General features: G+C 35.0%; 1 protein-coding gene across 2 annotated transcripts in view; it reads left to right on the forward strand.

Annotated features, from left to right (window-relative positions):
* The first annotated feature begins 5,136 nt into the window (after positions 1-5,136).
* Positions 5,137-12,500, forward strand: part of LOC119614278 (5'-AMP-activated protein kinase subunit gamma-2-like) — a 33,759-nt gene continuing 26,395 nt past the window's right edge. The window contains exons 1-4 of one of the 2 annotated variants that reach the window (XM_037970418.1): positions 5,137-6,335; positions 6,995-7,197; positions 7,263-7,893; positions 8,081-8,214. In XM_037970418.1, coding sequence (XP_037826346.1) covers positions 6,059-6,335; positions 6,995-7,197; positions 7,263-7,893; positions 8,081-8,214 — 1,245 coding nt within the window. In that variant the 5' untranslated portion in view covers positions 5,137-6,058. The remainder of the gene's footprint in view (positions 6,336-6,994; positions 7,198-7,262; positions 7,894-8,080; positions 8,215-12,500) is intronic. The other variant, XM_037970419.1, reaches the window with a different exon arrangement.

A 12,500-nucleotide genomic window follows, 5' to 3' on the forward strand; every position in this document is an offset into this window, starting at 1 on the left:
ATAGATAGATAGATAGATAGATGGATAAATAAACAGACAGATAGATGATAGATAGATAGATAGATAGATAGATAGATAGATAGATAGATAGATAGATAGATAGATAGATAGATAGATAGATAGATAGATAGATAGATAGATAGATAGATAGATAGATAGATAGATAGATAGATAGATAGATAGATAGATAGATAGATAGATAGATAGATAGATAGATAGATAGATAGATAGATAGATAGATAGATAGTTAGTTAGTTAGTTAGTTAGTTAGATAGATAGATAGATAGATAGATAGATAGATAGATAGATAGATAGATAGATAGATAGATAGATAGATAGATAGATAGATAGATAGATAGATAGATAGATAGATAGATAGATAGATAGATAGATAGATAGATAGATAAATAGACAGACAGATAGATAGATAGATAGATAGATAGATAGATAGATAGATAGATAGATAGATAGATAGATAGATAGATAGATAGATAGATAGATAGATAGATAGATAGATAGATAGATAGATAGATAGATAGATAGATAGATAGATAGATAGATAGATAGATAGATAGATAGATAGATAAATAGACAGACAGATAGATAGATAGATAGATAGATAGATAGATAGATAGATAGATAGATAGATAGATAGATAGATAGATAGATAGATAGATAGATAGATAGATAGATATATAGATAGTTACTGATATAGAAAATTCAAAACTATTAACTCGCCAATTTTCTTTTCCCGCCATCTGGTACCTTTGCAAAATTAATGCAATTACCTAAAAAGTGATGCCAACTTAATATAACAAAAATAAAAATCGTTGAATGTTTTCTTTTCGATTACTTTAAACTTTATGAACTATTTTTAAACCTATTTCTCTCAACCGCAATCAATGGTTAAAATTATGGTTTTATTTATATATATAATTTTTCTTATCGCTGCAAAATGCCAACCAACTGAACACTAAATACATAAAAAATAAAAAAATGGATGCAGTTTTTTTATTTTTTCTTAAAATACTTTAAAAAAGCAAATAAAATTATTTGTTATTTTTAAAACTTTATCATCATATAATAACACTTTAATTACATATAATGGCACAAACAAACAATTGCAATGAAATGAAACAGAGATAGCTAAGTGTATTAAAAAAGTATAATTAAAGGAATTAAAACACGCTAAATTGGCAATATTCTTTTTTTTATAACAAATTACATACTTTTTTTTCTTTAATTCCTAACAAAATCTCGTCATAAATTTATTGAAAACTTTTTATTAAAATTAAAAAAAAATAAAAATTTCTTCTATATTTTCGCTTAAAATCACCCAATTTTTTTATTACCTTGCATCTGGTAGCGTTCTCAATGTATTTGCTCTTTTGAACATCTGGTAGCTTTAACTAGTGAGAGGCTTACATCTAAGCAGTGTTGCTAACTTTAAATATCTCAAATACACCAAGCAATTAAAACAAACAAAGATAAAACTTTAAATATTAGATAATTTTTATTTAAAACACTATTTTTTATTCGAAATAAAACATGAGCATTTGGATTTGTTAAATTTTGAACAATTTTAAAGCCGCTAAATTTGCATTACTTAAACGTAAGTGCAATTATAAATGAACTGAAATAAAATTAAATATAAATTAAATAAAAACGAATAATACTATAAGTATGTATTATTATTATAAAAAAAACAGTCAACAAGGCAAACAACATCACTGATAAAAGCCTTGAGAGGGGTACAACAACAACAATGTATAAATATGAGAGTTTTTATTTATTTAATTTAATTTTTTTCTTACTACATAATTAAACAGATTTTTATTTTCTTTCTAATAGAAAACGAATATTAAAGGTCTTAAATTGTAAAGAAAAAATGAGGGGGGGGTCAGGAGACTCTTACAAGTGTGGCAAGGGAATTTGACTTTATGAATTCTAATTTATACCTCACAAACTTAAGCTTTATTAATTAATTGTTTGTTTTCTAATATTAATTATTTATACCCTAATATTTACAAGGACTTTATAAAGGATTTCTTTATTTAGCTAATTAGTTTATTTAAGATTTTTTTTATTTATTTATACAATTAATGGAAATTGTTTTCTAAATAAATTACAATTAATAACGCTATAGCTATTTAATTCAAAAAAATATGTAAAAATTATTGCATATTTTTAGGCAATTAAACTTAAAGCTAACATTAAACGAAAAACTTGTTTTTCCCCTAGGGATTTGCAACATTTCAAATAAACATTTGACTGCTAAACCTAAACTTTTCCCACAAGTATTTTATTTATTTCTTTAGATCCCTAGAGCATAATATTTCTTTTGTAATTAAGCCTACAAATTGTCCTTTATTTTTCTTTTTTTTCTAAAAACGCATTAATTTTTCAAGAGATTTTTATTCATGTTAATATTAGACATATAATTTTTTCATCTTAACAATAAAATTGAGAAGGTCAGTTGGAAGGCAACCACAAAAACCAAAAAAAATTGTATTAAACTTCCACTCACTCTCTCTCTCTCTCTCTCTGTATCTCTCTTTTAACATATTCTACTACATTTAAAAAAATCTAGTAGACATATACTTAGTTATAAAAACTTATCCTTAAAATATACAGAAATACCAAAAATATTCTACTTAACACGTGCCCCTATGCACATGCTTTATAACAAACAATTCTCGTGAACACCCTAAATGTAGGCTACAGATAAATGAGTACTAAAGTAATAGTAGTATTGGGAAAAAAATTCTGTATGTATACTAAATTCGCAGAAAATGAAAATATATGAAAATATATGTTCAATGAATGAATGTTTTTTTCTGGGGGAGTGTATCTAGGGGGGTTTTTTTATAGTACAAGTGAAAGTAAAGTTAAATCGTTCGGTTTTTGTTAAAAACGAGTTTATTATTCATATGTATATGTATCTCGTGTTTGTGGCCTATGACGCAAATGTTTGACTTTAGGTATGATGTTTTTTCTTAATTTTTCTTTGTTTTGTGAGACTTATTTTGTAATCTGTATGTTAATTTTTCTGATTAGAAATTCGTTTCTTTTATTTTAGATTTAATTTATACAGAGGATGTGAAGTTTTTTTTATATATATAGCTAACCTTAATGTATGCAAAAAATACTGACTGATTACAGTCTGTACACTTACTTAATACTTACACTTACTTACTACTTACTTACTTACTACTTACTTACTTACTTACTTACTTACACTTACTTACTTACTTACTACGACGGACGGACGGAACGGACGGACGAGGACGGAGACGGACGGACGGACGAGGACGGACGGACGGACGGACGACGGACGGACGGACGACGACGACGGACGGACGGAGGACGGACGGACGGACGGACGGACGGACGGACGGACGGACGGACGGACGACGGACGGACGGACGGACGGAACGACGGACGGACGGACGGACGAGGACGGACGGACGGACGGACGGACGGACGGACGGACGGACGGACGGACGGACGGACGGGACGGACGGACGGCGCCGACGGACGGACGGACGGACGGACGTACGGACTGACGGACGGACGACGGACGGACGGAGACGGACGGACGGACGGAGGACGGGACGGACGGACGGACTGACGGGACGGACGGACGGAGGACGGACGGACGGACGGACGGACGACGACGGACGGAGGACGGACGGACGGACGGACGGACGGACGGAGGGACGGACGACGACGGACGGACGGACGGACGGACGGACGGACGGACGGACGACGACGGACGGACGACGACGGACGGACGGACGGACGGACGGACGGACGACGGACGGACGGACGGACGACGGACGGGACGGACGGACGGACGGACGGACGGACGGACGGACGGACGGACGGACGGACGGACGGACGACGGACGGACGGACGGACGGACGACGGACGGACGGACGGACGGACGGACGGACGGACGGAGGACGGACGGGACGGACGGACGGACGGACGGACGGACGGACGGACGGAAGGACGGACGGACGGACGGACGGACGGACGGACGGACGGACGGACGGACGGACGGACGGACGGACGGACGGACGGACGGACGGACGGACGGACGGACGGACGGACGGACGGACGGACGGACGGACGGACGACGGACGGACGGACGGACGGACGGACGGACGGACGGACGGACGGACGGACGGACGGACGACGGACGGACGGACGGACGGACGGACGGACGGACGGACGGACGGACGGACGGACGGACGGACGACGGACGGACGGACGGACGGACGGACGGACGGACGACGGACGGACGGACGGACGGACGGACGGACGGACGGACGGACGGACGGACGGACGGACGGACGACGGACGGACGGACGGACGGACGGACGGACGGACGGACGACGGACGGACGGGACGACGGACGGACGGACGACGGACGGACGGACGGACGGACGGACGGACGGACGGACGGACGGACGGAAGGACGGACGGACGTACGGACGGACTGACGGACGTACGGACGTACGGACTGACGTGACGACGGACGGACGGACGACGGACGGACGGACTTACGGACGTACTGACGACTACTGACGGACTTACTTACTTACTGACTTACCTTACTCTACTACTTACTGACTTACTACTTACTACTTACTTACTTACTTACTTACTTACTACTTACTTACTTACTTACTTACTTAAATCTTTTAAATTTAAAGCAAACGCCATCTCTGTTTAATGTTAAACTTTATCAATAAAAGCAAATTATTTAAAATGTGCTGGTGGTGGCTGACGATGATGACTTAATTGAAAACAATTTGTTAAATTTCTATATAGAATTATTTTAATAATTCTTTTACTGATTGCTTATTCACATTATGTTTAAATACACATTTTGTTCTTTTTATTTTTTTTTTTTTTTTTGAGTTATTCTACAAAAACAATAGCAATGTTTGTAGCATTGACGTTTCATTTTACTAGACTAGACAATGCTAAAATTAAAAAATTTAAATAAATTAAACAAAAAATAACAAAAACAACCGGCAAAAATATAAATTTGATAAATAATACACACATGTAGTATAAATTATATATAACATGAGCACACAACAAATAACTTTGACTTATTTACAGGCCGTTCAACTGTCGTCATATACAACAATTTATTGCATTATTATTGCAGTGTACTGCAACAAGCATGTTATTATTGTTGTTGGTTTTTCACTGCAATAACGAAGGTGGTTTGTGTGAATAAGTCTATGGTTTCTCCCTCTTTCCCCCTTAAAACACCCACATACAATTACAATAAGTATAGCTGCTGCTTGAGATAGTAAAATAATAACAACAACAATTAAACACCATAAATGTAAATAAAAAGACTTGAAATATAAAAAACAATTACAGTGTTGCATTTTGGCAATAAAATAAAAACAAACCAAAAGAAAACAAATTAGCAGTTATTTACCAAAATTAAAGCCAAACATATATGTACCTCAATAATAAAATGAAAACAAAAGCTCTCTTGAATTTATAATAAAAAGAGAACGAGAGAGAACTACTAGTGATAGGTCAATTTCACACATAGTGTGAGTGTTTGTTTAACAAATAGAATTTTAATTTTGTAAACAGGAGAATAACAAAGTGTGATACTTTAATATCCACTAGAGAGTGAATGTGTATGTCTAGTTTTGTAAACAAGTGTAGAAAAAGTGAGAGAAAAAAAAAACAATTTCTTATAAGGCAAATGTATTGAAAAAGCAATTGTCATTTTAGTATTGATACAGCTGTTAGAGGCAGCTTTCACACACAATATTTCTTCCAAAAAAATAACGAAAATTATTAAATAATAAAAAAAGTTATAATAAATAAAAAGCAAAAACAATGTGACTTTAAAGTTGTAAAGTATTTATACAGAAAAAAACTGAAGTGTCTTAAATATTTTAACTAAAGTGTTAACAAAAAGAAAACTAAAAACAAAAATTAATTTTTTAACAAAAAAACTCACAAACCAAGTGCTTAATATTATAATATAAACAAAAAAAACTAAACTACCAATATGCATGGCATAACACATTTATATCGCCAGCATGCCATAGAAAAGCAGCTGAGCGCTGACTGCTGGCAAAACGGTGGCGGTGGTATTGGTGCCGATTCCAGCAGTCACCATCATCAAAATACAACTTCCTATGGCCGCAGTTATGTACGTGATAATGTTAGCATGAATTCTACCTCGGAATATGGTTCTCTAAAAGGAACCAGCCGTTTGAGCAGCATAGATTCTAGTTCTAGCTCTAGTTCCTCATCAAATTCAAAATCACCCAATTGGTCTCAGGGTAAGTTTGTGTTTGTTGTTGGAGTTTAGTGGAAAGAAAACGTTGTCACAGAAGAGTGTTTAAAGGATTTAATGGATACAAATCAAATATTAAAATGAATTGCAAACAATTTGACTAAGAAAAAGTAAAAACAATCTTTTCAAGCAGGGATGGGAAATTTAGTGCTATTGTACATCGAACGTTATTTGTTTCAAGTCATGAATAAACTAAAAATTGTTAAAAAAAAGTATGCAAATGTGTCTGATCTACAGCACAGTCTAAAATTGGGTTTATATTCTAGTCAATTATATAGTCCGGTCTATAGTCTACCTTATTGTCTAGTATATAGTTCAGTCTATAGTCTAGTCTATATTCAAGTTTATAGACTAGTCCATAGTCTAGTCTATAGTCTGGTCTATAGTCAAATATATAGTCTAGTCTATAGGCTAGTCCATAATGTATCAGAAATGAAGAAGTATCTGGCAAAATACATACATACATACAAATACAAGAAAAACACAAAGATAATTTTCATGAAAAAAGAACATTTATATTTTTACAATAATTTTTTAAACATCAAGAACAATTCGCGTCCCTCCTTTAAACACGCTCCTTAAGACAGCAAAATCCCCCAAAAGACCGTCTTCCATCTCTATAACTCCAACTCTCCCCTTCCATAGACAAAGTAATTGAAAGTTTGGTTAATGCCTCAAGTCCACAACCGGTGCCGGACACCCAAAAGTCGATAACAAATCATTATCGTAATTCACCCACCCACAATGGGGCACGCAGTTCCTATGACAGCTATGGCAGCAGTTTCAAGCGAACACCTTCCTCGAAACGCAGCATTTTTGAAAGATCACACAGTCCCGCCGTTTATGGTGTAAGTAAAAAAAAGCTAAATAAATTCAAATAAATAAAAATCAATAAACATGAATCAATTCTCAGAGTCTACGCAAACCAAATCTACAGGATTTTAATAATTCACCACCCAGCCAAGGTGGTTACTTCCCACACGATCTTGACGACATCTATGAAAGTAAACAGGATCATCAGTATTTCACCTATTCGGGGCACTCAACACAGCGTCAAGAACGACCCAGCATTAATTCAATATTTCATCGTGTGGGTGCCGCGCCCGCCTCTCTTGATGAGTACTCCAGTAGTCCCATGAGACATTCTCTAGATAGTGGCTGCGTGAATATACCACGCTATCGTTTCGATAATACTAGTTTTGTTAAATCTCTAAGTATTAATGAAGATGAAACCTCCTCACCCAAGGATCACAAACATAAGCACAAGGATAAGCATGAGCATCATGGTCACCATGGTCATCATCATTCAATACAGGAATTACTTAAACATTTTGGTAAAAAGGTGCACATTTGGCCACGTAAATCTCATGATAATACAGCGAGTAGTGTTTGTACTTCACCACAAAATGATCCTCAGGAAAATTTTCGTTCAAGATCGAAAAGTTTAGATGTCAATACGATTAATAGACCCAATCGAATTTTAGAAGATTGTGGTGCCACCTATAAGATATTCGATAAAATTGTAAAAGAAGGTAATTCAAAGGGTAAGGGGATTTTGTTAATAATAACTTGTTGTTGTTTGTAGTAGTATTCAAAATTTTTCATGTTTTGGTACTTGCACATTTTAATTTTTTCCCCCGTTTTATTAATAATTTTAATAGTTGTAAAAATAATTTGTATTTGCAAGTGTTTTTAATGGAAAATTTTGTATGAATTTTTCTTTGCGTTTAGGTGCTCATATGCGTCGTGCTTCAGCTGATTTGGAAAAACGACGTGCTTCAGTTGGTGCTGCCAGTCGGGGATTACGTGGTGATGGTACTTTAGATCCACATCATGCCGCAATATTATTTAGAGATTCAAGAGGGGTAAGTTTTCATATTTTTTTATATATTTTTAAGTGAAGTGAATAGAAAAGGTTTCGGGAATATTATTTTGATATAATTTACTAATTTTGTACTCGGGTTAAAATGTTTCCATTGAAGAAATCGTGGAAATTCTGTTAAGGCAGAAAGTCTTTCAATATTGATCTTTAATTACACATAATTATTGACGAATTAAATTTTCTTACGTCTTTGTTAGTCCTTATAATGTTCGAAGAGAGCACGGTTCTAAAACATTAATTAAGGATATTACTGGAAGGATTTAAATTTGCCTCCTGAGGTAAATGAAGATTGCCTACTCATCTTAAAACTGAGTAATTCCAAATGTAGAGCGATCGACGGAATGATTTTAAAGTATTCGACTGTTAGTTGTCGACCATAGAGCTGGGTTCATACTTCTCTTCCCAAATCATAAATTAAATTAAGTTCCTGGAGTAGTGAAATCTATAAATTTACTTAATCCAAAGTCGAGCTTCCTTTAATGACGATTTAGCTATTTCTATAGTTTTCTCAAGCTGGAGATAAAAGATCATTTCGAACAATCTGGAAAACTATAATATGAAGTGATTTATTCAATCAAAATTAGATTTATATTTGAAAGATAATACCAACTGTTGAAGTTAAATATTTGTTTCCTTAGTATCCGAGGGAACGCACTTTTCAAACCGAACATTAACCAGAGTTTAGACGAATCACAATTCTTTTACTCTGATCATTTCACTAAGAATTGTTGCGAATTTAGTATTAAATCTATGAGCGGATTGTACCGAAATTTTAATAAGAATTCATGTGTCTTCATACAGATGTGATTTTCTCTTGTATGGTGATGTATTATAATTTTCCTAAAATCTTCCTTCCCGAACAAACCAAAGAACTAGACTAGTTGTCAACTGCATTTCATTAAAGTTATTTCCAAGGAAAGGACTCTATCGACAGCTACAAATTTGATCATCTCACTGAGAACAGCTCGAACTCGAAAGTTATTTCCAAGAGAAGGACTCTATCGACAGCTACAAATTTAATCATCTCATTGAGATCATCTCATCGATACGGAATCATAACAATAGAAACCAAGATGCCAATTACCACCTTATTTTCCAAATTTAAATTTCATTGGGATGCCAAGTGGTTGACTTATTTGTGGTACTCGCCATAAAATTGTTTATAAACTAGACATCCTGGATAACTGTAAAGTAAAAATTAAAAGCATCAATCAATTGACAAACTAATTAATCAATAAGAAAGAACTATTCGTTTTGTGAGTTTAAATTCCATAAATTATTTCGGACATTGTAGATGTTCTGACATTTAGGACATCGTAGATGTTCTGTTGCAGATTCACAGTCGATAAAATTCGATAAAATTCCTTCTTTGGCCGATCGTGTCTCCTCGAGTTGAAGTTTTGTATTCCTTTTTAGTGACAAACTCTGTAGTTTTATGTCGAAGTCATCATTTACTTCTTTACACAAACGTTCGTATGTAAATGAAACCCTAGACATCCAAGCCAGATGGAATAGACCAGCTTTATGGGAGTACGAACTTTTTAACGCTACGTTTGATGAATTACACTTTCAAAATTGTGTGTAGGTTTAGGTCAGAAGAACTCTAACCGTCAGTTTGATTTCGAGTACTGCTGGATTACAGTATATAAGCCCTCAATTGAAGAAAACGCTTGGGATGTATTAAAGTCCATATTTTATATAAAATCTGATCATCCTGACATCCTGGATTAATGACGAAATAGTTTTCACTTGAGATGTATTGAATTTCTGATGCTAAACGAGTTCGGAAGCTGAGCAACACTCAAAGTATGGTTGAAATCCTAGAAATTCCAATTCATCGAGCAGACATATGGAAGATCTGTAAAAACAGTCTATTAAAACATGATACTACTTCTTCAATTGTATTACCATTTCATAAAATTATTGTAGACAATTTTAAAGACCACCAATGCCAAAACGACCTCACGGCATTATAGAGAATTTCAGATAATTCCAGCCATTAATAAGACATTCTTACTCCTATAGAGTTATTTCCATTTCATACAATCTTTGGAGCCAGGTTTAGCTACTAAGTAGAATCTAAGACTTCTTAGCATTAAGGGACATTTCTGAAAGATTTCAATCATAAAGTAGAAATTGTGAGAATTTCCGCTATGGATTAAACTTTCTGGAAATCTGCAAAAATAATATATCGAATCACTACTGCTGCAACTTCGTATTTCATGGTGTTTGCAAAGTTCAGAGATTAAGTAGAATCTAAGACATCTTATTGATAGCAGAGTTAGATGAATTTTCCTAGAAATCTGCAAAAAATAATAGATAAATCTTTGCTGCTACTTCTTAAAATGGCTTACCATTTCATAGTGTCTATAGTGACCAATTCATAGATAAAGACATCTTGTAAGACTGCAGAAAAAGGTGATTTCCAGTTATGAAGAATATATCCAGTAAATAACATCAATCCTTATTCTTACGACTTTGGATGAATGACCATTTTATAGCTTTTTATTAAACGCCAAAGACATCGGAGATTAAGTAGAAATCCTCTGAATTTCGTCCTACGTATACTCATTATAAGTTGTTTAAACTGTATAACTTCCGTATAAAGCCACTTTGGAAACGATTAGAATTTTAGTAGATATTCCGTAAATCGGGGGAGTTGCTCTGTACCTCGATTCAAATGTAAGTTTTCTTTTCGAATCGAAGTAGAGAGTAACCCCCTTGTAAGTTGACACTTTGGTACGTAGTACACAGTTTTTATATCTTAGACATTTTGAAGCAAGTGCAAAATGCAAGAATATCCAGTTCACATTATAGCTTTTCTTAACTTCAATCTCACTATTTGAAAATAACTGAAGATTTGAAGTTTGTTCAGAGCCAAGTTATTAATATAAGGGACCTCTTGGACATAGTGGTAGCAATTATAATTCCTTGGAAATTCAATCATCAAATGGTTATTCTGGAAATCGGCAATGAATCATCTTCACCGCTTCCTCGTTGGAATTGTATTCAGAATCTTTGCAACATCTAAGTAAGTCAATTTTGAAAATAGTGGTAATCGTTGTAACCAGTAGAAATCCTTGGAAGTTCAGTTATCAATTAAGGATTCTGGAAATCGGTAGCTAATGAAGTTTCTGTCAGACCTTAGTAGCAAAGAGTTGAAGTTTTGTACCATCATTAGAATAATATGCGGAATCTAAGTAAGCCTTCTGGATTTTCTGGACTTTGTCTTCATTTCTGAGTATCGCTCTTGCTGATGAATATAAGTTTCGTAGCTTTATAGAAATTAGATGTAGAATCTTAGTGACAACTAAGTTATTCTACACTCTAATAAAAATCCATTGAATTACATTATGAATTCCATAACAATATTCCACGTTATCGATACTTCAGATGAGTTGACGCTTTAAAGGTCCTTTGGAGTAGAGTTCAGACATCAAGATAATCCAGGAGCAAATAGAAATCCTGATTACTTCAGGACATACGGAACGTCTCTCTCACCACTTTAAATCAATAGTAATGCTTCATAACATAGTAATATGCTGAAAGGAACTATAAATCCTGGAAACCTCCAGTATTTTCTGAAAATTAGTAAATATCTAAAGTAGAAGTAAAGAGGAAAATATTCCTCGTCACTGCTACTTCAATACATATTCATAACTCTTTTCAAATTGAGTTTAGAGACTTTAGACCTCTGAACTCGTAGTAGAAATTAGAAACATCTCTGAGAATTCGAAGCAACCGTAGAGGGTTACAGTATTGTAGTATATTAGTAAATATCTGAAAGTAGGAGTAATGAGGAAAATATAATTTCTCGTTACTACTACTTCAATACAGATTCATAACCCTTTTGAAGTTGAGTTTAGAGACTTTAGACCTCTGAACTCCTAGTAGAAACTTCGCTGAGAATCCACAGGCAACCGTGTGGAGGGATCCATTATTGTGCGAAAAGTATGTAAAAATCCATAGTATATCGGTTATCGAATACATCAATTTTGGCGTCTCAGCATTAGACATCTTCGTTGTGCTTATGCAGCCTTCTTGTTCCAAATTTTCCGGAAAGCCAGTGAAATCCATAGAATTTCAATTAACGTGTAGACATCGTTGAAAACTCTTATCAAATTCATCACTCCTTGGTGCCTCTACAGGAACATATTTCAACGCATAGTTGAGTTTCTAAAGGTTTTACTGAAAAGTTTAGGGACTTGACATCAAGTCGTTATTCTGGAACTTTCTTATCAAATGCTACAATCTTCATGGTATCTTTGA

The sequence above is a fragment of the Lucilia sericata genome, unplaced genomic scaffold, assembly GCF_015586225.1.
Source record: "Lucilia sericata isolate MDLA Ls3-8-SP2 unplaced genomic scaffold, ASM1558622v1 Contig002754F_arrow, whole genome shotgun sequence".
Classification (NCBI taxonomy): Eukaryota; Metazoa; Arthropoda; class Insecta; order Diptera; family Calliphoridae; genus Lucilia; species Lucilia sericata.